The sequence below is a fragment of the Lactuca virosa genome, chromosome 2 (genome assembly GCF_052849685.1).
Source record: "Lactuca virosa cultivar CGN04683 chromosome 2, Lactuca_virosa_CGN04683_v6, whole genome shotgun sequence".
NCBI classification, from domain to species: domain Eukaryota; kingdom Viridiplantae; phylum Streptophyta; class Magnoliopsida; order Asterales; family Asteraceae; genus Lactuca; species Lactuca virosa.
This window is the reverse complement of record NC_136427.1, coordinates 243092478-243120140: the sequence shown is the minus strand read 5'-3', so window position 1 is coordinate 243120140 and position 27663 is coordinate 243092478. Positions and strand designations below refer to the sequence as shown.

The 27663-nt window shown below is 34.8% G+C and overlaps 2 protein-coding genes and 1 long non-coding RNA gene across 3 annotated transcripts; 1 reads left to right on the top strand and 2 right to left on the bottom strand.

The window, feature by feature from the left end:
- The first annotated feature begins 272 nt into the window (after nucleotides 1-272).
- Nucleotides 273-2208, top strand: LOC145160664 (large ribosomal subunit protein uL1z). Its single transcript, XM_079079945.1, has 6 exons — nucleotides 273-383; nucleotides 660-698; nucleotides 1131-1350; nucleotides 1430-1595; nucleotides 1689-1894; nucleotides 1985-2208. The coding sequence occupies exons 2-6, from the start codon at nucleotides 694-696 to the stop codon at nucleotides 2036-2038; spliced, it is 651 nt and encodes a 216-aa protein (XP_078936071.1). The 5' UTR covers nucleotides 273-383; nucleotides 660-693; the 3' UTR covers nucleotides 2039-2208.
- Nucleotides 2209-7438: 5230 nt separating this feature from the next.
- Nucleotides 7439-11692, bottom strand: LOC145160663 (uncharacterized). Its single transcript, XM_079079944.1, has 12 exons — nucleotides 11365-11692; nucleotides 11187-11291; nucleotides 10950-11007; nucleotides 10774-10854; nucleotides 10571-10639; nucleotides 10227-10474; nucleotides 10063-10134; nucleotides 9861-9977; nucleotides 9710-9791; nucleotides 9427-9473; nucleotides 9271-9352; nucleotides 7439-7711 (listed from the first exon to the last, which is right to left on the bottom strand). The coding sequence occupies exons 1-12, from the start codon at nucleotides 11583-11585 to the stop codon at nucleotides 7628-7630; spliced, it is 1266 nt and encodes a 421-aa protein (XP_078936070.1). The 5' UTR covers nucleotides 11586-11692; the 3' UTR covers nucleotides 7439-7627.
- Nucleotides 11693-25778: 14086 nt separating this feature from the next.
- Nucleotides 25779-26870, bottom strand: LOC145156901 (uncharacterized). Its single transcript, XR_013736968.1, has 4 exons — nucleotides 26761-26870; nucleotides 26209-26342; nucleotides 25967-26125; nucleotides 25779-25899 (listed from the first exon to the last, which is right to left on the bottom strand). It is a non-coding gene; the product is annotated as an uncharacterized LOC145156901 (long non-coding RNA).
- Nucleotides 26871-27663: the final 793 nt, after the last annotated feature.

Here is a 27663-nt window from a genome sequence, read left to right as displayed (position 1 = left end):
ATAGCTTGACAATCTGTCCTTAAAGTGATTTCTTGTTGATGGAGACATTGATTTCAGCATCCCTCTTTTGTTGGTTGTTGACCAACGGAAAGAAAGGGAGAAAGAGATGTGGATAAAATAAACTAACAAGTTAATGTTATTGTGAGAAATAGGTTTTATATTTTGAAATAAACTTGATGTTTGGGTTTGGGTTTGGGTTTGGTTCATTATTTAATTTAGAACGCTGAAAAAGATAATGGGTTAGATGAAAGCCCAAACAGTATACAGGGCCCATTCGTGTGATTTAAGATTTAGGGTTTCATCCCATTCATAATATATCAGCTGTTTTTGGTGCCTAACTACATCGGCACTTTCAAACCCTACTATCAGGGTTCTTCCGAGAGGTATGATGTTCTGCAGTTTAGGCGTTTAATTTCATCATTCTTCTGTTATTCGCAGTCTAATATCTTTTGATTGACACTCGGTATACGATATTTCTATACAACTTGACGGTAGATGATAACGTTTTGTTGTAATTACATGTTTACTGTTATCTAACTAGCTTGTTCTTATTATCCAACCATATTGAATTAGATCTCATTGTGTCGATGTGTTGATGCGGTGTCTTCTTTTGATGTTGATTGTTGAGTTAATGATTTTTTGTATTTGATCCCTGGCAGGAGCGAAGCTTAACGAAAAGTCAAGTTTCCGAATATGAGGTATGTTTTTAGATTAAAGCGTGGTAAATTTTCAGTTTTTCTAGTGATGTTGTTGAAATTTCCTATTAAGTTCTGGTACTTGTTTTTTATATGTTTATGAATGGAATAGCGCGCAGATAGGCATGTAATTTCGTGACGTGAGGTTTCTTTTTTGATCTAGCTGAACGAAGATTTCATTAGTACTTGCTATAGGTTTTTATTTCTAGAATGCAGAAATGTCATAGGATTACAAAAAACGACGAAGTTTGTGCAAAGTCGGTGTTTTTAACATATGATATATAGTACAAAATTTGTTACTTTATTAGTATTCAGAATTGAGTGATGTTCATGAGTGATAGAACATAAAAGCAATGACTTTGTGAACTTATATTGATGTAGAAAACAATTCTGATTACATAATTAAATTTTGATTTGTTAATTCTGTTTCTGCAGTAAACTTCAAAGTGAAGCCTTGAGAGAGGCTATTACTCAAATCACTACTGATGCTAAAGAAAAGAAACGGAATTTCACTGAGACCATTGAACTCCAAATTGGATTGAAGAATTATGATCCACAAAAGGACAAACGTTTCAGTGGCACTGTGAAATTGCCTCACATTCCAAGACCTAAGCTCAAGGTCTGCATGCTTGGAGATGCCCAGCATGTTGAAGAGGTAAATTTTCAAATTCAGGTTTTCTTAATTGCATAGAAGGAGGAATCTGACTTATTATTACTATTGAATTGGATTACAGGCTCAAAAGATTGGGCTTGAATACATGGATGTTGAGGGTCTGAAGAAACTTAACAAAAACAAGAAGTTGGTGAAGAAGCTTGCAAAGAAACATCAAGCTTTCTTGGCTTCTGAATCTGTCATCAAGCAGATTCCTCGTTTGTTGGGCCCTGGTCTAAACAAGGCTGGTATGTGTATTTGATTTCATTGATTGTCAACGAATGATATATGCTTATTTACATACTTTAATTTTGATTGTGTAATGTTTATTAATAATGCAGGTAAGTTCCCTACTCTTGTTTCCCACCAGGAATCCCTTGAGGCTAAGGTTAATGAGACCAAGGCAACTGTCAAGTTCCAACTGAAGAAGGTCCTTTGTATGGGAGTTGCTGTTGGAAACTGCAGCATGGAAGAAAAGCAGATCTTTCAGAATGTGCAAATGAGTGTCAACTTCTTGGTTTCTTTGCTCAAGAAGAATTGGCAAAACGTGAGTAGTTTTTTATTCTTATTTGATTTAATGACTACATGTTTGTTTATTTTTGTTTGTGTGCTGATGTTAGTTTTATTGGATGTATAGGTGAGGTGCTTGTACTTGAAAACAACAATGGGAAAGCCTGTTCGCATCTTTTAAGGAGTTTTTATTTGTTCTTGTGTTTTGATTTTGGGTTAATGTTAAACAAGGTCAGTCAGCACTTGAGAAAAAAATGTATTTCCCTTCAACAGGAAATAGTTATTTTTGGTTTGTTACATGTTTGTTTGGTAATGTTCTTTATAATATTAGACTTTCTTCTTTAGACATTATATCGAGATGTTTGTCTTCTATTTTGTCTCGAATGATATTTAAATGTCAAATGTGACATTTTAAAAATGTTTTTTTTTTTATTTTTTATTATGAGTTGTTCCCTGTGCAACTTCCTAGGTATATGAAAAGGGAAAATGACATATGGGTAATTATGTTTCAAAATCGTTCAAAAAATACCATTCAAGTTTGGTGTGTTCAAAAAATACCATTCAAGTTTGGTGTGTTCAAAAAACACCATCCAAGTAAAGCATTTGTATAAAAAACACCAACGAAGTACATTATTCGTTCAAATTTGACCTTGTGGTAACCGACGGTAAAAAATAAGTAAAGGAAAAAAATGATTCAAAGGGGTAAACTATGTTTTAAAATCGTTCAAAAAACACCATCCAAGGTTGGTATGTTCAAAAAACACCATCCAAGTAAACTTTTGGTACAAAAAACACCAACAAGTTATATATTTTGTTCAAATATTACCCACCGGTAACTGACTCTTACAGGTTAAATGATGACTTGACTCAACTATTATAATATGGCATAATAATTATTGATAAAACAATAAATGATATATTCCTCATTTAAAAATTATTTAGGGTTTCTTCATGAACGAATAACTTTTTCTTCTCCTATGATTGCTCTTCTTCTAAAGTGATGATCTCGAACTCAAGTCTGAAACCCTAATTCTTGACATAAGTCAAAAACGGCTCCTTTACCCATGCATCAATGGGCCTCCGTCCCTCTAAGGCCCAAATCCATAAAAAGCCTAAAAAGACATCCAAGCCCAACTACAAGGCCTCTAAGGCCCAATATGGCCTAAGAACCCCCAACACGGCCTTATGCCCAAAAAATGACCTGCTACAATCAGGTAGGCCCGAGACCTAACTTAAACAAGTCCATGCATATACCCAACATATGTTTAAGCCTCTGCGATTCGGATTTCAAGACAGTACGCCTGACGTACTCCTAGCGTACGCCCAACGTACTCGGCTAGGGTCAAGAACCGCCAATCTTCCGAAGGCCATAACTTATTCATTCTAAGTCCGATTTCGTCATTCTTTATATCCACGGGAAGGAAAGAAGTTCTACACTTCTATCAAATCTCCATTGCCTTAAAACTTTTCTAACATAAACCCAAACTTCATAAAGGCTCGAACTGATACTTACTGATATGCCCTTGGTCTCCAACACAAACCGAACACTCGGTCCCCACAACCTACATTATCCATCACCAAATGGGCATTACAGAAACCACGACTTGTTACGAACGAATATAAATTCGAATACATCGTACATAAGTATCGGAACCATATCCCATGAAACATGCAAAAGAAATGGTACGAAACAATAAAATAACAAGGAAAGGACAAGAGACGTGTCTGTCTGTAGACCGGATAATAAATGAAGGACCGGTCAAGACTATAAACTCTTCTAACAATGAACAGCCTATAAATACCCCAAAGACATGATATCCAATGCAGAGTAAGGTAAGGCAAAAAAAGAGATACCATACATAGCATTAAGGTAACACTAAGAATGACAATCTAATTTAGGCATCAGAGAGCTATGTCGGGGTCCAAATTAGATTGTGATTTCGTTTCCGAAGGCCATAATCCTCGGTTGGACCCGGGAATGATGAATTCTAATGTAGCATTAAGGCAACACTAAGAATCGCAATCTAAAGGCCATAACCCTCGGTATGGCTGTCTGATGCCTAAATTAGCTCCCATGGATATAAAGAACGACGAAATCGGACTTAGAATGAAGAAGTTATGGCCTTCGGAAGATTGGCGGTTCTTGACCGTAGCCGAGTACGCTGGGCGTACACTAAGAGTAGGTCGGGCGTACTGGCTCGACATTCGGATCGCAGAGGCTTCATCATATGTTGGGCGTATGCATGGACTTGTTTAAGTTAGGCCTCGGGCCCACCTGATTGTAGCAGATCATTTTTGGGCTTAAGGCCATGTTGAGGGTTCTTGGGCCTCAGAGGCCTTGTAGTTGGACTTGGATGCTTTTTTGGGCTTTTTATGGATTTGGGCCTTAGGGGGAGGGGGGCCATTGAGGCAGGAGTAAAGGAGCCCTTTTTGCCTTATGTCAAGAATTAGGGTTTTGGACTTGAGTTCGAGATCATCACTTTAGAAGAAGAAGAGCAATCATAGGAGAAGAAGAAGTCATTCGTTCATGAAGAAACCCTAAATCGATTTTTAAATGAGGAATATATCATTTATTGTTTTGTCAATAATTATTATGTCATGTCATAATAGTTAAGCCAAGTCGTCATTTAACTTGTAAGAGCCAGTTACCGGTGGGTAATATTTGAACAAAACATATAGTTTGTTGGTGTTTTTTGTACAAAAAGTTTACTTGGATGGTGTTTTTTGAACATACCAAACTTGGATGATGTTTTTTGAATGATTTTGAAACATAGTTACCCCTTTGAGTCATTTCCTCTTGTTTTTTTTCCTTTACTTATTTTTTACCGGTAATTGCCGGTTACCAAAAGGTCAAATTTGAACAAAGAATGTACTTCGTTGGTGTTTTTTGTACAAATTCTTTAGTTGGATGGTGTTTTTTGGACACACCAAACTTGAATGATATTTTTTGAACACTTTTGAAACATAATTACCCATATAAGTCATTTTCCCGTATGAAAATGATCATTAATCATCTTCATGAGAATAGGCATAAAGCAAAATAAATCGGAATTTTTTTGTTAAAGATGTTGATTGGTCTATTGTCACAAGAACATTAATAATTAGAGTTATAAGGATTAATGTTTATGTAGTCAAAAAACAAAAGTGGTTTATGACATCATATAAACTCAAAATATTCGGTCATATTTAGATGAACTAAGAAGAATAGGGCATTTAAACCAGTATAGCTAGGACTTTATACGAAGAAAGTTGTGACAGATCTATAGTTGCCTTGTTGGTTGAATTATTTAACAAAAAACATCTCTATTGTGTATTGGCTTGTTATTTTTGTAACGGTTTATGAGTTGAATTATTTAACAAATAATTACATCCATTATTGAGTTAATATAACCGTTTATAAGTTGATGTAAATTTTTGGTTATATTGTTGTTTATTGGGTAAATTACGCCAATCGTCCCTCGTGTATATGCCAAAATACACGTTTAGTCCCTATTTTCAAAAATTAACTCGGACCGTCCCTCGTTTGTTTAAATCTTGCATGCTTCATCCCTGATACACGGTTTTGTTTCGATTTTAGTCCCTGTCAGATTTGAAATGACCATAATGCCCTTTGTATATTTCATTTTCAATTAATTTAATGTTTTATTATTATTATTAATTATAAAAAAAATATGGACCCACTTAATACCCAAACCCAATCCCACCCACTCTTCCCGGATCTATCTTCTTCATCCTCTTCTAAACTCTTGATAAAACCTTAAAATCACTCTTAAGTCACCACCGATGGATAATCTCTCCAGCAAACCCTCTCTCATCTTCCTTCCGTTGATCCTACTCCTATCATCATCTCTGGTTTCCGAATCTGAAATTTAAAACTCAGATGGTTTTAGAAATTGAGAGAGAGAGCGAGACATGAAGAAGATTGGCGAAGGAGGAAGGGCAGCAAAAAAACTGTTGCTGGTGATGGTGGTTTAATTCACCCGATCAGGTTACTTGTTCTCAATCGATCCATGTAATTTGTGGAGAATATATGGATATGTTTGAATCACCACCTAGGGTTTTAAACCACCGCCTAGGATGTTAAATCGAGCTCCACCATCGTCATCGTTTACAGATCATCACATGTGCGTTACCATCGTCATCGTCACTTGTGCGCCACCTCGGGTTTCCTTTGTTTGAAAACCTAGATCTGAAGTAGTGGTCTTCTGTGCGAAAGAGATAGAAGGGGAGATGTAAGTATGAGATCAGAAGAAGGGAAAGAGGAGACGAAAGTAAAATAAAGATTGAAATTGGCCGGTATCTTGGAGTCGATTTCCTCTGGTTGAAACCGAAGATGTCTGGGAGTTGTCGGAGCAGTGGAATCCGTCGATGTGGGTGGTCTAAAGAAGAAGAAGAAGAATTGGGAGGGGGAAATGAGTTATCAAATGTACTGACCCGTTTCTTTTTTAAATGCAATAACAATTATTTTTTTATAATAAACAAATTAATGAATAATTAATAAATAACAAATAAATATAAATAAATCAAAAAATAAATAAATAAGGGCAAAATGGTCTTTTTATCTGCGGAGGGACCAAGCATGCAAAAAAAAAAAAAAAAAACAAACCTAGGGACTATCCGAGTTAATTTTTGAAAATAGGGACTAAACGTACTTTTTGGCATATGCACGAGGGACGATTGGTGTAATTTACCCTTGTTTATTTATTTGTATACGTATGCAACATTTTAAAAGCTGAATCATAAAAATAATATGTACTATTGCCTAAAACACACATGATCCCATTTTCAACAGATGATCAAGAGAAGATTGTAGTCTTTGAAGATTATTTGTAACTAGCAAAGAACTCGCGGCTACGCCGCTTTTGGGGTAATATGGGGAAAATCGGCAAACTTTAAAAAATACGTGCTGAAAGTGTAAATCACCGCAAATAGGAGAGAAAGTCGACAACCCCTAAAATTAGATGTCCAAAGTGTACGACAACGAAAAGAAGGGACACTGGTGGAGAAAATCCAAAAATGTTGTGGCAATAATGTGAAAGTTGCCAAAGTTGAGAAAATATGGTGGCAAAATTCTAAAGAAGGTTTTTTGTGTTTTTTATGTCAAAATGTAAAAGTTTTGACTATAAGGACGAAAAGTGTCAAATTCATTAAAGATTTGTGGCAAAAACACCAAAATATAAAACTTTTCATTGCAAGGACGAAAAGTGTCAAAGTTACTAAAGATTTGTGGCAAAACCCTAAAAGCACAAAAACTTAATCAAAAAACAAAATTATAAAAGTTTTCACTTTAAGGACTAAAAGTGTCAAATTCACTAAACATTTGTGGCAAAAACCTAAAGACATAAAAGTTACTATTGCTAACTTCCTTTAGATTTAATATATATATAGAATTAGCATCTTGTAATTTATAGATGCTATGCCGTTCATTGACTACAGAAACAAGTTTCATGTTAATGTTAGAGCAACAAGTATAGAAAGATGTCAATTTATATGGATTATATCAACTTAGACCTATTAACGAATAACCACTTGCACTTAAAAGCTAAAATTCAATGACATTAATCCATATAAAGCAAATCAATTATTGTAACATATAGAATAGTACTTGTATACGAAATCATAGGCTAGGTTCTGTAATAACAATAATAATTACATAACACTATTATAGTCGTTTCATAATTCATACTAACTCATGGAAGAATCAAATTTATATGTGTTTCATAATTCATACTAACTCATCAAGGAATCAAATTTATATGTGTTTTAAAAGCTATAGCAGAGCACCAGTCAAGAACCTGTGGTTCACTACAGCTTCAGCAATTGGCCTGTTCCTGAAGTCAGGATTCAGCATTGCCTGCGTTCATATAAATTATAAAGTAAATAAAACATGGACTAATATTATAAAAGCCCTAAATTTTTAACACGTAATTGGAAAAAACCCTAATATTTTTTTTATTATTGCTATAGCCACAACTTTCTCGCAGAATTATCACTCTAGCCCACTTAACGAGTTTCATGGTTAAGTTGGTTAACTTTTTTGCAAAATCAGTCCTAAAAAGTTCAAATTTAGTCCCTGAGGTTTGCAAAAAATTACACCACATAGTTTTTTAACTTTATTTTTCGTTTTTGTATATTTTATTTATTTTCGGTTTTTTTTATAAATATATGTATATTTTTTATTTTCTTTTTATATATATACTTTATTTATTTTCATTTTTTAACCTTATTTTTCAACAATTTTTTTTAACCTTTTAACCTTTTGTTTTCTATTTTTTAGTGTATATATAGAGTATATTAGAGTTTTTTTTTAGGTTTTTTCATATTTCTTTTCGTATTATATTTTATTTTTTTCATCTTTTTATTTTTTATTTTTTTTCTTATTTGTTTTCCAATTATTTGTTTTTGTTTTTTTGTTTTTTTATCTTTTTATTGACCTTTTTCAAAAAAATATAAAATATGTTAATATATTAGAGTATATTAACATTTTGATAATTTATAGTTTTTGTAATTTTTTTATTTTTATTCAAGTAAATAAAATAGTTATGTTTATATTTGTAATTTCGGTCCAACTTATTTTCTTATTATTATTTTTTTCTTTAGTGTTATTATATTTATGTTACGAAAAAATGAAAATTAAAAAAAAATAGCTTGTTTACTGAGAATTAGTGTTTCAATGTGTTATATAACTTGCAAATTAAATCATATTTCTATATGTGATATCAATAGATTAAATTCAAGATGATATTTTTCAATTTGATAATAGACTAAAAAAAAAATAATAGACGGTCTTTATAAAAAAAATTTGTTATAGTAATTTATATTGAATTCAAGTTCGTTTACATGAATCAAAGTAAATAAAAACATTAGAAAAACTATAAATAACTAAAATAGGAAAAAAAAATAGAAATCAAAAAGTAAAAAGATAAAAAAAATCAAATTGTTGAAAAAAAAAGTTAAAAAATGAAAATAAATAAAGTATATAAAAAAAGAAAATAAAAAATATATATATATTTATAAAAAAACCGAAAATAAATCAAGTATACAAAAAATGAAAAATAAAGTTAAAAAACCATGTGGTGTAATTTTTTGCAAACCCCAGGGACCAAATTTGAACTTTTTAGGACTGATTTTCTAAAAAGTTAACCAAGTTAACCATAAAACTCGTTAAGTGGGCTAGAGTGATAATTCTGCGAGAAAATTGTGGCCATAGCAATAATAATAAAAAATATTAGGGCTTTTTCCAATTACGCGTTAAAAATTTAGGGCTTTTATAATATTAGTCCATAAAACATTACCATGCATTTTGATTTTATTAAAAAAAACATATAGATCTAACAGCTAATACAAAAAGATTATCATACGTTTACATTTAAAAAAAAAAAAAGAAGCATATAATAGTTGTAGTAACCTAACCTGCAATAGTTCCCAGCCAGCACCATCACCCACATCCAAAAACTTAACAGCCTCTAAAAACCGATCATCCGCTAAGCAATACCTATCAAAACTCAAAACATAACCAAAATGTAGGAATAAAATTTTGAAATAATACAAGAAAGAAAGGATTTTTACTCTCTAGCAGCTCCAAGATCAAGTTTGAAAGTACTCTCTAGAAGCCTCTACAAGTTCAAACCAATTTTTTAATATTATTACAGTATCATTCTAAAAAAGGATTAAAGATATACAAAAGTAGGAAAAAAAACCATGAAAGTTTCACGGCTCAAGAACTACAAATCCCCACTGATATGAATAGGATGGAAATTGCAACTTCTCGTCTGTGAAAAGACGTGAATGCCCTCCACAACCTCATCATTATAATTATCCCTACAAAGGTTTTGAATTGAATGAAACTTACTTGTAGTGAAAGGCTATCAATGATCCCGGCTTCACAAAATGGAATAAAAGCCAAGTAGGCAAAAAGAAGACCAGCTCCATAACTGTAAAAGGAATAGATTAAGATTAAGATTAAGATGCTTATAGATTATTTTAAGGAAGTAGAGTGTTACATATCATCTGCTATTCCAAAAGCCCTCTTCTCCATAGGACTAAATGCCCCTGCAGATCTTGCTCGTCTCCAAAGACCTTCAGACAATCCTCCAGAATTTTCCTCTAAACCTGACATCCTACAATCAAACAAACATTATTTATTCACTCAATTCACCTCCATAACTAATCAATATAAATTTATGTAAAAAGCATAAACCATACTGTATATCAACTGCAAATGCAAGATCACGGAGCCTTGGAACAAGGTAAGCAGCATCTTTATCTACCATTGTACTGAAATATGAACAAACACACACACACACGTGGGTTTTGTTTAGAATTAGATTTCTTATATAATGAAGTTGAAAAAAAAAAGGAGAGCATACTTGAGAACAACTGAAGCTGGACCAACACTTTGATGTAACATTTCATTGTCATGCATGAAGGCTAAGCCACGAAAAGCACCTTGAAGGAGATTAATTATAAAAGATCTTTTGCGTTTAATATATTGTTCTTGTTCGAATGGATTCCAGAACTTTTGTTCTCCAAGAGCAAGATTCTTTGAAACTTTTTCACATGAAGCTTTAGCATAGTCTGCAGCACAGTATTTGCCATCATTTCGAAATGCAAGCCACTGTTCATCATTAAGATAGATCACACAAATGGTAGTCAGCATTCGTGTAAGATGAAAACATTTAAAGGAAGTAGAAGGGTTGATGAAATTGATAACCTGCTCTCCTGTTTTTGTCTCAAAACCTCCTAACAAGATTTGGATATTGTGGCAGATAGGTGAACAGCTCTGCAGAAAGTATTGTGGTTAAAGAATGTAAACATGATCCTCTATCATAGTATAATTGCAAATTCATATCATATGTAATAAGCAATTAATTCATATTGTTTTTTCATTAACTGAAACAAAAGCTGCTAATGTACTTGAAGGAAAGCATGAGTTTTGAGCTCATTTGAGGCCATCATATCAGCCTCAACACCGCCTACTTGTTTCCCAGGATAAACCTACATCATAACATATTCAATAAAATTTCCATACCAAGCAAATGAATCTCATTATCTCAATCAGTAATGAAGCAGAATATGATGAAGAAGATGACCTTAAAGATGATTGGAGTGCCCCTGCGTGGGCCCTGTGTTACTCGTCCTTCGTAAAGCCTGCAGAAAAGCTGTCACGGCAAATATCAATAGGAAGAAGAAATAGTGGAGTTGAAGGAAGATCAATTCATTTCATATCAATCATGATCTGAATATTAATTTCCAGAATGGTAAACACTTTATGACTAGTTATATCTTGGAATTACGGGATCATCGATTATGGTATGGATGATACGGACCTGATTTGCACATCGCCTTCTCTAACATCCTGGAATCTCAAACCCCCTACGTCATTTGCTTGTGATGAATTTTCAAAATCAGGTCGAGATTGAAGACCTGAATAACTTCACAAAAAGCTTTCTCAAATCAATAAGCTTATGGTACAGCTTGCGCTTGAATGGGTGAAATATGGCTTACCTAGTGACGTTCATGAACCCGTAGCTTCCAATTAACCTACCGACTTCGAACGATTCTGGATTCATGATGAGGCTTGCTCTATATTTTCCATTTGTTCCAGTTTTTTCCTTCTGCTGGAACTTCAAATTGAATCCCCTGATAACTGCAGGGGTGTCGCCAATGGATGAAGGGTGATACGCAGAAACTCTGCAAGCAGATACACACCCCGCGGCCATTTTCATCAGCTTCCTTCTCCGTTTGATGCTAAATATGGATGGACACACCGGCAGTTGAATGACGACGATATCCGATAAGATAGGGCTGTTTCTCCGTACAACTTATGGATAATTTTGTATTTTATTATTTCTAAAATCGTTTTTTTCTGCAACATAGTCGATGCAAAAAAAAGTCCTACGCATAGCACAAAAGTTTTGAGTCTTTGGATGTTTAAATTTTAGTAAACATTGTATTAATCAGAAAATAAATTTAACCACCGTCTTCATAAGGGTAAGCATTTGGACCGAACCGGAACGGTTTGACAGAAATTGATGGACGCTTTCTAGGAGAAGGAGTACGAGGAAGTGACCTTGAACCAGACCGGTTGAGGCCGGTCTAGGTTTGGGTTTTCCGGTTTTTGTACCCGTTCGACCGGTACAACTTTAGGTACATATGATACAACTCGTTGAAGTCATACCGAAAGTTAGTTTATTTATTACGGCTGTAAGGGTGAGTATTTGGACAAGACCAGTTTTTCAGAAATTCATGGACTTTGGATTGGACCTGTTGAGACCGGTCTAGGTCCGGTTCCCAGTCCGATCCGGTCTATAAGTCCAAATGCTCACCCCTACTCCCACTTGCTAAAAAAATTCACTTTTCAAAAATGACCAAGCATTTTGTAGATTGGCTTATGCGGATTGGAGTTGCGCTCTCGTTATATTTATATAAAACAAATTTTGTAGGTTTGCAGAAGAGGCTCAAAGAAATGACCAATTTCTCTTTTCATCTTTTTCTACCTATCAACTCAATCGACCATCAACTTAACCACAGTAAAATACAACAACAACAACAACAACAATAATAATAATAATAACTAGGTGAGTGACCTCGCGTTGCGGGGTTAGATGTGACATTTTTTGTTCGGTTGTAAGTTGTGATCCCAACACATAGCAATGGAGCACCGGAATCAAGTGGCAAATTGTCTGCCCAATGCAACACAAAGTGCTCATCAGCAACCATGTGATCAGAGTAGCCACCTTATGTGATTGTGTCGTCGTCACAATATTTTTTTTATACATGTCAAAGTGATGGAGAAAAAAGAATATCTTTTACATATAAACAAAATCCATTAAATGTGGTCTTGAATTTGAAAAAATTGGTTTTATCAATATAAAAAGTGTGCAGGGGCAATACGGTCCTAAAAATGCAAAAATTTATTTTTTTAATATTACAACAGTGTGCAGGAGCAATATCGTCCTAAAACTATAAAAATTGACTTTTATTAATATAAAAACAGAGTTCAGGGGCAATATCGTCCTAAAATTGTAAAAATTGAATTTTATTGATATAAACATCACGTCCTCTTTATATGTTTCTCAACTACATTAAAACTTTGAAAATAGAATGCTAGTAAGCTTTTACACCAAATTAAACACAATATTAAGCTATTGCCTATAAACGAATCCAAATATGTCAATGAAACCTATTGTAAAATACGACGGATCCAAATTGACTTAAATAATATTAGCTCAATGCGGAATGGGATCAAAAATTATCAAAGCGTAATAATCACAACGTAATACGAATAAAATAAATAGAATAGAGACACAGGAATTTACGTGGAAACCCAAATCGGGAAAAAACCACGGGCGGAGGGAGCCGAGAAACAATTCACTATAATTTGCAGTGTTTACAGAGATTATGAAAGAGATTACAAATAGAGTGGGAGAGCTAAAATACACGGTGGTGTATAAGTATATATATATAATGCTTTTCTATATATACTTTGATTTTGGTTCGTGTGTATATGATGAAAATGGCTTAGGCTATTTATAGCTAAAAGGAATGTAATATGAAAGGAAAGGAAAAATGTGCCGTCCAAATTTGGTGCGTCCAATTGTAGGCGCCTAACAATTGTCTAATTCTTATATCTGCGCCTTCACATTTGACCAAAATTCACCGTCCAATTATTCAAATTCACATATATATTACTATTCATAGTCAAACTATGAATAGTAAATGATAAGTTACTGAAATAACCCCTGAACTATTTGCCACTTGCTAATTTTGGAGGCAACTTTTCCACAATCTCCACCTTGACATCAAAATTAAGCAAGCCATGCTTTATGATTAGTCAAAACCTATAGCTCATCAAACTCTAAAACTTCCATAAGAACCTGCAAATTTTGTATAGAGAAAAATTGTTTCCGAAAAAATAAATAATAGTTCCTCCACCACGAGCCTTCAGGCTCAACTGCGATCAGAAACACCCACCATGTCCAAACATAATTTGAACTTGGCTATAGGAAGACTTTTAGTGAACATATCAGCGGGATTATAATCTGTATGAATCTTGTCCACAACACAATCACCTTTTTCAATGATATCCCGCACAAAATGATAACGAATATCAATATGCTTTGTTCGGTCATGAAACATTTGATCTTTACTCAAGAAGATAGCACTCTGGTTGTCACAGAAAACTGTGGTCACCTTTATTCTATCATCGAGTTCTCCGAATAACCCCTTCAACCAGATATCTTCCTTAACTGCTTCTGTAATCGCCATGTACTCTGCCTCGGTAGAAGACAGGGCAACTGTAGACTGTAACTGGGCTTTCCAACTAATAGCACAACCATTTAGTGTAAACACATACCCTGTAATTGATCTTCGTTTATCCAAATCTTTTCCATAATCTGAATCAACATATCCGAACACCCCAGTGTTAGATTTGCCAAAACGTAAACACATGGAAGACGTACCTCGTAAATAACGAAAAATCCACTGTACTGCTTTCCAGTGTTCTTTCCCCGGGTTCGCTATGTATCTACTAACCATGCTAACAGCATAAGCCAAATCAGGGCGTGTGCAGATCATAGCATACATTAAAGATCCAACAGCACTAGAGTATGGAACACGTGCCATGTAAGCCATATCAGTCTCATTAGTAGGACTCAAAGCGGATGATAGCTTGAAATGAGCTGCAAAAGGTGTGTTGACAGACTTTGCTTCGTGCATATTGAAGCGTCTTAGGACTTTCTCAATATAACTTTTTTGAGAAAGATGCAAGATCCTAGACTTCCTGTCACGAATAATTTCCATACCTAAAATCTTTTTGGCAGCTCCTAAGTCCTTCATTTCAAATTCAGCTTTCAACTGGTCTTTTAAATTCTAAATCTCCTTCATATCTTTTGCTGCAATCAACATGTCATCCACGTACAAAAGTAAGTAGATCTTTGAACCATTGTCACCTTTCTTGAAATAAACGCAACTATCATAGGTGCACCTGCTGAATTTGTGACTGGTCATGAAAGAATCGAACCTCTTGTACCATTGTCTAGGAGACTGCTTGAGGCCATAAAGAGATTTGTTCAACTTGCATACATAGTTCTCCTTTCCAGGAACTACAAAACCTTCAGGTTGTTGCATAAAAATCTCTTCCTCAAGCTCACCATTTAGGAAAGTTGTAGTGACATCAAGTTGTTCTAACTCAAAATCGTTAGAAGCAACCAACCCCAACAATACACGAATGGAAGTATGTTTGACAACTGGGGAATAAATGTCAGTGTAATCAATACCAGGAATCTGACTGTAGCCTTTAGCTACTAACCGAGCTTTGTACCTTGGTTTATCATTTGGGTTGACAGGTTCCTTGAGCTTATAGACCCACTTGCATTTAACTGGTCTCTTCCTTTTCGGAATAGGAACTAAATTCCAAGTACTGTTTCGCTGCAATGATTCCATCTCATTTTGCATAGCGAGCATCCAATCATTTGAGTCTTCAGATTTGATAGCCTCGTCATAATTCGCAGGCTCCGTTGCGTACTCAATATTATCAGCAACAATAAAAGCATAAGCAACCAAATCAGATTCATCATACCTCTTCGGAGGAATAATCTGTCTTCTCGGTCTATCTCTTGCAATGCTTGGAGTAGTAGTTTGTGGTTGTGAAGGTGTTGAATCTTCACCAACAACATGCTCATCCGACGAAGAAGAATCTTGATGCTGATTTGTACTCTGATTAGTGGTAGGTGAAGTAGGAAGCTCCACCTCCATTTGAGCATACTCTTTATTTGCTTCGGATGATACATCTGATGCATCTGTTCTTTTAGAAGAGTCAGCAACTGGTTGAATCATAGCAGACTCATCAAAAGTAACATCTCTTGAGATGATAATTTTCTTCAAATCAAAGCTCCATAACTTGTAACCCTTTACACCTTGATTGTACCCAAGAAAAACGCATTTGATTGCTCTTGGTTCTAGCTTCCCATTGTCAACTCGTGCATACGCTGGACATCCGAATGGTTTTAAATATGAATAATTGGCAGGTTTACCGGACCATAACTCAAACGGAGTTTTCTTCTCGATTGCTCGTGACGGTGATCGGTTGATAACATAGCAAGCAGTCGAAGCAGCCTCCGCCCAAAAAGACTTTGGCAATTTGGAATTAGAAAGCATACACCGGACCTTCTCCATAATAGTGCGATTCATCCTTTCAGCTACACCATTTTGTTGAGGTGAATGGACTACTGTGCGATGTCGAGTAATGCCTTCCTTTTGACAATAGACATTAAACTCTTCTGAGCAAAACTCAAGTCCATTATCCGTACGAAGATACTTTACCACCAGACCTGATTGCTTTTCAACCTGAACTTTCCAATTTCTGAAGGTATAGAAAACGTCTCCTTTATGTTTTAAGAAGAAAGACCACACCTTCCTGGAGAAATCATCAATAATAGTGAGCATATAAATAGCTCCACCTTTTGAAGCAACTCGAGCCGGTCCCCACAAATCCGTGTGAACATAATCAAGTGGTCCTTTCGTTGTATGGATGCCACTTGCAAACCTCACTCGTTTTGCCTTGCCATATACACAGTCTTCACAGAAATCCAAATCAACAATCTTTTGTTGACCAAGTAAACCTCTTCGACTCAATTCTGACATGCCTTGAAAACTCATATGGCCGAGTCGAAGGTGCCAAAGACGGGATTGATCTGGATCAGAAAGAGACTTTGAAACAACAGCAGCATCACTCGAAATTGTTTGCCCGTCAAGAAAGTAAAGATCTGAGGTTTTTCGTTTGGCTCTCAGTTTGTCGGAGCCGTCTTTGAATACCCTGAGAACTCCACCTTTACCAGCAAACTCGTATCCCCTTTTGTCAAAGGAACTGAGAGATAACAAGTTTCTTCTGAGGTCAGGAACATATCTAACATCCCCCATGGTTCGAATAACTCCGTCAAACATACGGATCCTGACTGAACCATGTCCAAGAACTGGACATGTAGTATTGTTACCCATCAACACATAGCCCTGGTTAACCTTTTCAAATGTGTAAAACCAACTTTTGTTGTGACACATATGAAAAGTACAACCAGAGTCGAGTATCCAATCACCAGTGGAATCCAGTTTATCTGAATAAACTGTCAAAAGTTCTCCAATACCTTCGACCTCAGCTAGATCGGCTTCACCCGAAGTGCTAGCTTGTTTACCATTTGCTGTCGTCTTCTCTTTTTCTTTGTTCTTCAACTTGAAGCATTCTTCAAGCACATGTCCCTTCTTGTGACAATAGTTGCAAAACTTTCGTTTGCCTTTTGACTTGGATCTGGTTCTGTTGGAAGATTGAGAAGTTCTATTTCTCTCTGTTATTCTTCCTCTGGCATTCAAACCTTCGGCTTTAGCATCACTTGAACCACCACCAGTAATATGCTTCATCTTCTCTTTTGAATCCAAAGCTGTATAGACTTCATCTAAAACTAGAGTGTCACGACTATAGATAATAGTATCACGAAAATGGCTATAGGATTCTGGCAACGACGACAGTAAGAATAGAGCCAAGTCTTCATCTTCATACTGAACATCCATATTCTCTAAGTTATTTACTAACTCTTTAAATGTGGATATATGTTCAGTTAAAGAGCCTCCTTCAATCATCTTGAGATTGAACAATCGTTGCTTCAAATGCAACTTGTTTGGTAAGCTCTTGGTCATCAATAGTTGCTCCAACTTTAGCCATAAAGAAGCCGCTGACGTTTCTTTTAGAACATCTTGCAAAACATCGTTTGACAAGTGCAAACGAATCTGGGATAAAGCCTTCAGATCTTTCATCTCCTTTTCTTCTTCGGTCCATGTATCGGGCATCTTATTGAAACCCAATAGCGCCTTGTGTAAATCCATCTGAATGAGAATGTCTCTCATCTTTTTTACTTGCCACAACGGAAATCGGGTGTTACGATCCAGTAGTGGAATATCGTATTTTACCGAAGTCATGATTAATTACTTGATAAAATGATCCCAACGAGCTAATATCACAACCCGGATGCTCTGATACCAATTATTGTAAAATACGACGGATCCAAATTGACTTAAATAATATTAGCTCAATGCGGAATGAGATCAAAAATTATCAAAGCGTAATAATCACAACGTAATACGAATAAAATAAATAGAATAGAGACACAGGAATTTACGTGGAAACCCAAATCGGGAAAAAACCACGGGCGGAGGAAGCCGAGAAACAATTCACTATAATTTGCAGTGTTTACAGGGATTATGAAAGAGATTACAAATAAAGTGGGAGAGCTAAAATACACGGTGGTGTATAAGTATATATATATATAATGCTTTTCTATATATACTTTGATTTTGGTTCGTGTGTATATGATGAAAATGGCTTAGGCTATTTATAGCCAAAAGGAATGTAATATGAAAGGAAAGGAAAAATGTGCCGTCCAAATTTGGTGCGTCCAATTGTAGGCGCCTAACAATTGTCTAATTCTTATATCTGCGCCTTCACATTTGACCAAAATTCACCGTCCAATTATTCAAATTCACATATATATTACTATTCATAGTCAAACTATGAATAGTAAATGATAAGTTACTGAAATAACCCCTGAACTATTTGCCACTTGCTAATTTTGGAGGCAACTTTTCCACAAAACCCTTCACAAAACATTAAAAATATAAAAGTGAAGCTTCCCTCGTGTTCTTCTGGATCTTCAGAAAAAAAATTTAGAGTTTTAAACGGATACCTTTTTGGGTTGTTTGATTGCACCAGCCGTAATTTTGTGTCATCTCAACGATAGCTCATTCAGTCATTCTCTCTCACCCCCTTCAAATTCTTTCAAACCTGCACATCACAAATATGTTTGCCATTTTAAAAAGGCATGAAAGCTAATTTTTACCAAAGAATTTCTTCAAATTGATGATTAATCAGAGAAGCACATGTTGCTACATTGGATATTCGTTGATAATCCTGCATATATTAAAAAAAAACAATCATATAACAATAATATTAAAATATATTTTTATAATGGAATACATAAATGCCAAGCGACCAACATTTTCAAAGGCAAAACAACAACTGAAAAATAACAACCATACCACAAACATTCATACAAATAGAGTAAAAAAATAATCTAATTGCAAGTAAATAGCCTCAGATTGCCTATATTGTCTCTAAAACCATTTCCGTTTGACAAAGTTCCCTTTTTTGATTTTGGATTTAAAAGTTTAAAAATTAAACTAAAATCATCCCAAAAACATACAAAGCACAACGACATAACATATTCTGAGGCTCAACTGTATAAACAAATAAAAAGAATGAAAAAAAAATATACAAATTGTTGAATTGGTGAAGATAACTGTGAGGAACCCTGCTTTGCGGGGTATGTTTTGTTAACAGTATAGAAAATAAGAGATTTTTTTTTGGTACCAAGCTGAAAGGTGTCCATGTTTCATATGATTCACCTCCTTCAAATTCTTCCTATTATAACATTGTATTAGGGGAAATATTCAAAGATAAAAAGCAATTTTCACTATTACAATAAGAAGATTAAGGTACAATGCCTATAAGGTGCACAGAACACTCAACACTAAAGGTTGCATCATGTTTCAATTCTAGAATGGAATCAGCAAGAACATTCTAGAGCCAAGAAATAACAAACTACTTTACTTTATTTTTTGACAATAACATCCTGCTTCTGTTTTTTCCTATTAAAACATTGTGTCTTGAAACTTCTGTAATTTGTCTAATAAAAAAAGTGTACTTTAACCAATCTCTTGATTTAGCCACCAGACTATTATTATTTATGATTCTTATATTAATAATTTGGTGGCTAAATCAACAAATAACAACAATTTAGTTATTAACATGTGCTTTTCTGTATTTTGGCCTAATATCAAATCCGGGTAATAGCAAAAAATGATTTCTTTAAAATGTCAAAAAAATATAATAGTTTAATCAGTACATAAAACGGTTAATTGCATTAACTGATAAAAAGGTTGAATGTCTACAAAGCTTCTACCTAAAAAAAATTCTAAAAAAGGCTGAGAAAATGATCAAGAAATGTTGTATGGAGGGAGTACCAGTTGTGTCTTTAAGCAGGCTTCAAGATTTTGATATACTTCTGATGAAGGATTTAACTCAATGAGCATGTTTACATCAAAAAGTGTATAGTGGCATTCCTTGAGAGAGACCAAAGCTTGAGCCCGCAACATGATCTTGTGTTGTCCAGGAGCTGCCAAAACTATCTGCATAACAATAGAAACATTAAATATCCATCAGGTATCAAGGAATTTTATTTGCTGTATAAAAAATATAGATTAAATTTGATCTGATTCATTATTTCCATTTTCTTTTTATATTTTTTTGTTTTTTCTTCCTTCAAACACTCATAAACTTTGTTTATGATATAGATCTGCAATATATAATAACGGATAATAAGAGAAAGTAACTTATATATATATATATATATATATATATATATATATATATATATATATATATATATATATATATATACACTAGAAAGTTTGAGGTCCGTGCTAAGCACGACCCATGAAAGACAATTTGGGTATTTCTTTTACCATTGTCTAAAATATATTATGTTAAATAAAGAAGTAACGATACAATGATATAAATGGATGGATTTTCAATATACAATGGATGAATAAGAAAATGAAAATGAAAGTATCTTATTATAATCAACAAATAAATGAAAATCCATTGAGATTTCTTGATATGATTTTTCACCTTATGGAAAACATATTACCTATCAACATCGTTTGTTGTGCACTCTAAGGATATTGATATTAATCATAAAATACCATCTTTGATTTCTATTTTAAGGCTTTAGGCAATTGTTCGATGGTTTCCCATTGATCTGTATTGTTATGTCCACTACTTCTTAATTTGACGTGACCTAAAAAATTAAGCATGGATTAGAAGGACTTGAGACATTAAAAGCTTTTTTTATCTTGCAACCGTCTATATATACTTGTTGAATTAAAATAGGTAGTTAATGTGTTATTTAATTGAACGAAAGTGATTCATAATATGAAAATGAAAGAACATTGCTATTATGGGGAAGGTAATGAAGGTACTTTGTTGTTAATAACATGTGGATTAAAGGTACAGTGTTGTAATAGAAATAAATGAAAGAATTCCCGGTGTGATGACTTGTTAGGCAAGTTTGGACGACATATGTAGAAGTCATGACTAAAAAACCAGTAGGGATGTCAAAAAGTCCCGTGTGACCCCGTTCCCGTGGGGGCCCCGTCCCGTTCGGGGGAATTTTTTTAAAAAAATCGGGGGCGGGGGTAGGCAATCCCGTCCCGAAACCCCAATGGGGACCCCGTTAATAAATTACACATATATTTTACATATACTAATTATATAAATATAATAAACAAAACCATGATTTTGAGCTTCCAAAATTCATCAAAAAACATGTTTTTAAGTTGTTAGTATAATGTTTTAAGATATCATAACTTTTTTATTTTTAATATGTAAAATTCTGCTATAAATAATTATTTGTTACCTCAAAAATAGCTTCTTTTAGCCTAAATAAAAACTTCTTTTAGCCCAAAAAAGTCAGCCCAAAATCAATCGGGGGCGGGGGTAATAAAGGGGATTCGGGGGCGGGGGTGGGGGTAGGAAAGCGGAACATTCCGGGGCGGGGACGGGGGAACGGGGAAATTTCGGGGGCGGGGGCGGGGATGCATTCCCTGTCCCGTTTGCTACCGTTTAGCCCCTGAACTTTGAAAAATTGCAGTTTAGCCCCTGAACTTTCAGAAAATTGCAGTTTAGCCCCTAATCTTTCAGAAAATGGCAGAAAACAGTAAGCTTCAGATTGAGAAGTTTGATGGGAAAGATTTTGGTTGGTGGAAGATGCAAATTGAAGATTTGCTCGTGCAGAAAGACTTGGACGCAATTTTAGGTGAAAAACCGGAGGCGATAACACAGGCAAACTGGGAGATTTTGGATAAGAAGGCCAAGGCATTTATTAGACTGACGTTGTCAAAGGATGTTGCCTTCAACATTTTGAAGGAGACCTCGGCAAAGGGAATCATGGAGGCATTGTCTAATATGTACGAGAAGCCGTCGGCAGCAAATAAAGTCTTCCTGATTCGGGAGCTAGTCAACACGAGGATGAGGGAAGGAAGTTCAGTTACAGTACACATCAACAATTTGAACTCGATTTTATCCAGACTTGGGTCAGTGGGAATAAAATTTGAGGACGAAGTTCAAGCTTTACTACTGTTATCATCATTACCTGACAGTTGGTCCGGAACAGTTACAGCCGTTACTAGTTCCTCAGGATCGAAAAAGCTCACTTTTGAGGGAATTCGAGATTTAATTCTAGGCGAAGACGTCAGACGAAGAAATTCCGGGGAATCATCAAGTGAACAATTGAATGCGGTCAGAGGTAGAAAAAATAACAGAGGTAGTGGGAGCGGGAACAGGAGAAGGAGTCAGTCGAGGACTCGAAATGATGTGACTTGTTGGAACTGTAAAGAGGTTGGACATTTCAGGAATCAATGTCCAAAAGACAAGAAAGAAGTTAACGCTGCAGTAGACCATTCAGATGATGATGTTTTGATCTGTAGTGTGGAGAGCAATGTGGATTCCTGGGTTATGGATTCGGGTGCTTCATTTCACGCTACCCACAGCCGTGAAGCACTGCAGAATCTAAAAGAAGGAGATTTTGGTAAGGTAAGACTGGCGAACGATGAGGTTCTTGATGTGACGAGCATAGGTGACTTAGTTTTGAAGACTCCAGTTGGTCCATGGACTTTGAAGGATGTCCGGTTAATTCCAAGTCTGAAGAAACAATTGATTTCTGTTGGGCAGTTGGATGAACAGGGACACGAGGTTAAGTTCAGGAATGAGCAGTGGAAGGTTGTCAAAGGAAATCTTGTGATAGCTCGTGGACATAAGAAGGGTTCATTATATATAGTCAGATTACCATCTGAGGGAGTAACCGTCCCAGTTCAGAAGAAAAACAAAATCCGGTTCATAGAGTCTCGTGGACAGAAGAAGGTTTGCTTTGCATATGGCAAACCCAGAGTCACAGGTCAGATTCAGGTTGAACGTGTTTGGAACGGTTCAGAAAAACCAGTCAAGGGCATTCATAGCAGTGGGAGCAAGGGTTGTGCTTCAGCTAGAATACCCAGAACACAGTGGGTTAAGAGAACCAGTATTCCATCTGTAAAAGTCTCTCCAGATTATCTGCTTCATATGGAGAGTGTCGTTTGTTCTCAAGATGTTCCAGGATCGGGCAGTTCATTTCAGTGGGAGCCGGTGGAGACAGAGAACAGGTCAGTGGCAGACTTAGTCATGACTGATGTGTTGGAGCTAACGGAAGCTTCAACTAGCCTTCAGGTAAATTGAAGAGAAGGCCAGGGTAACTAGGAAGGAGTCAAGATCAAAAGTTTTTACAGAAATACAGATACACAGTTGAAGCTATGGTGAAGATTGTTTCGTGGCTTCAAGTGGGAGATTGTTGAGTGTGAAGCCATTGGGCTGGTCAAAAGGCAGAAAACATGGCAGAAAACATGGAAGAAAAGCAAGTCAAAAAGGTAGAAAAGGAGAGGTGATCCATATTTCCCGGATGCATGTTTCATGGCTGCTTTTCTTGTTCAATTGTTTACTTCAGACTCTATATATGAGTCTCATCTGTATTGAAAAAAATAAGCAAGAAAGAGTGAGTGCAGATTAGCACCAAGAAATATAAACTCCTAGTTACCGGTGGACGTAGGTCAGAGAAGGACCGAACCACGTTAAATCCCTCGTGTTCATCCTTGTGTTCTTGTTTTTCTTGAGCTGTGTGTGTGTTTAGAGTCGTGTGTTAAGTGTCTCGATCCTAACAGAAGAAACAGGCTGCAATCATTATTTAGTCTTAACTTGAAATTAAAACAAGAGTAGCAAATTACCAAGATAATCGACAAGGATTCTTCCATTGGAGATGACGCTTCCAGCAAACAATTTCACCTCATCACTGTAGTGGGTTTGATTTGCAATCATGAGGAGGAAAAACAGAGAGATCATCAACACAAAAAATAAATAAATAAATAAATAACAAACAAAACAATCTATTTTCTCCTATTGCAATCCATAATCATACTTAGAATTGAAAAGGATGTATTTTGGAAAAAAGATAATAAAATTAGAACCTAGGACAACAAAGTTAAATTCCTGAACAGAAACCTCTGAAGACGGAACTCAAATCAAATTGGCAAGATTGGAGAAAAGGGGAAAATTTCGAATAGATTTCAGCCTTTCAATAATCAGGGCAAATGAACATGAAAGATCTGTTCCATTATGATCGACAGCAAGCATTAGGAAAACTCATAACGAAGATATTATGTGTGTGCATGTGCGTGAAAACAAAAGATAATGGGGAGGAGGGCATAAAGCAAGTCGATTATAAAAATCCACAAGTAGGGGAATGAAAGAAGATAATTGCTCACGGAAAAGATGATGAACAGGTGTATCGATTAAGTGGACAACTCACCGGTTAAGTGGACAACTCACCGGTTAAGTGGAATGCGATTCAGGTACGTGACACACCTTCACGCGAACCCTAACCCCTATTTCGGGAATTGAAAACGACAAAGAATATGTGAAGAAACCGAAAATGAAATATCGATATGACACAGTGGAAAAAAATGAGGCGGTATGAATGGAAGTTGATGTCCATGGTGTCGTTTCGGAATGTAGGTTACGTGTCAATCGTAGAAATGTGTAAATGGGATTTAAGAGGGAGGAGATTAAAAGGGTTTATATATATATATATATATATATATATATATATATATATATATATATATATATATATATATACTAGAAAGTTTAAGGCCCGTGCTAAGCACGGCCCATGTGTAGTGTTTGGAGTATCGTTGAAAAACCAGTACTACACCGACAAACCTTACTAAAAAAACATTGATTAGATAAAACTCGAAAATTAATATATCGGAATATACTTGATCAAATGTCTAACAGTTAGTATTCTCCGGTCTAAAAAAATGATCATTAGTTACGGTTTATTGAAATTAGAAATGTACACTATCATCAATTATTAATGAAATGGTTATTATATAAGAGATGCATGGGGTGCGGATGGAGGGACAAAATGGCAGTTGCATTGGACTCCATTTTTTTGGGGCCAATTTTTTATTATTATGTTATATATGTATATATATTAATTTAAAAAAAAAACTTATAATAGCGATAACGACGATTTTTTATGACTCGTTCAGGGCATTTGAGGATATTTAAACCCTCAGAAGCGGCCCTGAAGAGATGTAAACTATTATACATTTATTAATGTAATGGAATGTTATAACATGCACTATGTTCAGAAGTAACAATAATTAATAAGACTGAAAAAATATATCAAATTTAAAATGTAATAATATATCATTTTTGGAGTTAATTACATAAGCATAACATCATGCGGAATTGATCAATATAATATCCATATGGAATTAGCAGTATCAAATATAATAATAGTTTAGAATTTTTATTCAAATTTGATAGTTGTGAATATCTATTTCATTTTTTTTGTTGGTTTTGATGTACCAGCTGTCGATGTTTCTGTCAGTTTTGCTTTCCCATTGTCCGGTAGGTTTCGCTTCTGTGTTTGTTTAGGAGAACGTGGTTTTGTTGTTGACAAAGTTTCATCTTCATATGATAGTTGGAGTTGTCGTTTGTTTTCGTTTTGATGTTCTAGGAGTCTATGTGCCTTGACAATGACGAATCGTGTGATAGGGTTTTCTTGGTTAGATGTATGATATAATCGTACATATGCCAAAAGTGGTAATGATGCAATTGATTTTGCAATTATATCTTGTACATTTTGTTCCTGAATTGTAAAATGTTAACATTAATAAAGGATCGTTAAATTACAATTGTAATATTTAAAATAATAGGCTTTCAGTTTCTTCCACATCTTTGATTTCATTGGGGTTCAATTGAATGAACTTTCAATTTCTGGTGTTGAAATGCTTGCTGCAATTGTGCCGGTTCCATCATCGATTTCAATTATTGCCCTTGACCTTCACATAGAAACATCATTTAGTATAAAAATATGGTTTAAAAACTTGAATGATGGAATACACTTACATGATGTGTACTTTTGATTGTTTTTTGCAGGCAGAGCATGTGATGATCCACTTTACATCAACCACAAACTGGTTTTAAACAGTTGGCACATCCTGTTTGTGTGAAACTTCTATCTTGATGAGGCAAATTAAGAGTTCCTTTTATCCATGTTGGTTTACACTGTTTTAGGGGGAAAATTATATAGATAACGTATAGCATAGAATATTGTGTAAAGGTCATGAAAAAATGTTGTAATTACTAACATTTTTCATTCTTGTAATTGCTTTGCCTATCGGAAGTATGTCTCTCTCTTGGGGAGGGGGGCAACAAAATATCAGTATCCTTATATGTCTCTTTTTGAAGTAGTTGTTTAATTCCTGTTCTGCTATTTGTATACCTGTCAAATACAAATTGAATTAATTAAATAGAATTGTGGTTAATGGGTTTGTGGATTATACTAGTTTTGTAGCTGTAGATCACCTTTCACCGGTGGATTTATAAGAATTGCAGAGCTACTACTTGTTAAGAGTGTTTGTCTTGTGATTATAAGACATAAGATTAGATGTTTTTTTAAAAAAATTCATATATATACATATTTATGCTTTATTGAACGAATGTGTAACATGTAATGTGAGTTATATGGCATGATTATCCAATGCATATTTAAGCAATACAATTTTTTTTAAAAGGCATAAAAAACATACAAAGTACCATTGAGCATTAAGGAGATGGAACTTGCTTGATGTATTACCACATAGGTCATACACACAAAGCATAATGAGAAGTTTCATGAAAAATAAAAATTACACACATACCACCATATTCATTTTGGGTGGAGATCATTATGTTAACAAGTCCAAAAATGATGACTTCGTTGTTGAATGATGATACAAATGAAAGCAGTCTCACTCGGAAGTGGGAACCTTTAAAAAAATTAAGAGAACACCTAAAGGTTAGAAGATAACAATTTTAATATAAGTTCAATCAAAATACTAATTCTCGTATGATATAACTTGGGAAAAATTACCAAGTTTAAAGATGCGGGTAGAAGTGGATTGCAAAGCTTTAATCTATAAATAGTGGATTACAAAGCTTTAATCTATAATTACATGGTTTTTAGGTGTTCATGTACCTATTCATCTCATTTTGTCTGTCGGAAAAACTTATAAACCTCTTCATTTCCAAATTCCTCCCCTAACTTTAAGTAACCCTAATTTCACCATTTTCATTCCTCAGTTTTTGTAAAGTACGATTGTTTTGTAAAAGGTGCATGGGAAGGGAACTTTCAAAATAATAAGTTATATTAGATTGGGGGAAGGAAAATCGACTTGGAACCAGGAGGATGTAGAAGAACAATCAATCCCCAAGAACTAAATCAAAACCGGCATGATAATTTTTGTATTTATCTTTGCTTCCATGGAGCTCTCACCATATATTATTTCTGAAAACGTTGGTAGCAATTTCAATAACCAAATCATGTCAAAATCAGTGGACACACACGTATAAAATAACAACATACTTTCTTTTTCTATTGTTATGTAACATACCGTAAATAACAAGGTATTTTATTTTTTATTCTTTTGTAACTAATTGGAAATAGCAACATACTTTTTTTTTGACACGCTAGAAGGAGATATGTACTTTTTTTACTTCTTTTATGACTCTTGATATTTGGTTATACATTTCCATCAAACATCCTGTTGCTTGTAGTTATTAAT

Bases quoted from the DNA above. Each gene is read 5' to 3' on its own strand.
- LOC145160664 (XM_079079945.1), top strand. The intron at 1,351-1,429 runs GTAAATTTTCAA...ATTGGATTACAG, and splicing joins ATGCCCAGCATGTTGAAGAG to GCTCAAAAGATTGGGCTTGA. The intron at 1,895-1,984 runs GTGAGTAGTTTT...TTGGATGTATAG, and splicing joins TCAAGAAGAATTGGCAAAAC to GTGAGGTGCTTGTACTTGAA.
- LOC145160663 (XM_079079944.1), bottom strand. From the start codon at position 11,585: ATGAAAATGGCCGCGGGGTGTGTATCTGCTTGCAGAGTTTCTGCGTAT. The intron at 9,792-9,860 runs GTAACACTCTAC...TTCCTTTTACAG, and splicing joins TTTGGAATAGCAGATGATAT to TTATGGAGCTGGTCTTCTTT. The intron at 9,353-9,426 runs GTAAAAATCCTT...GAGTTTTGATAG, and splicing joins GATCTTGGAGCTGCTAGAGA to GTATTGCTTAGCGGATGATC.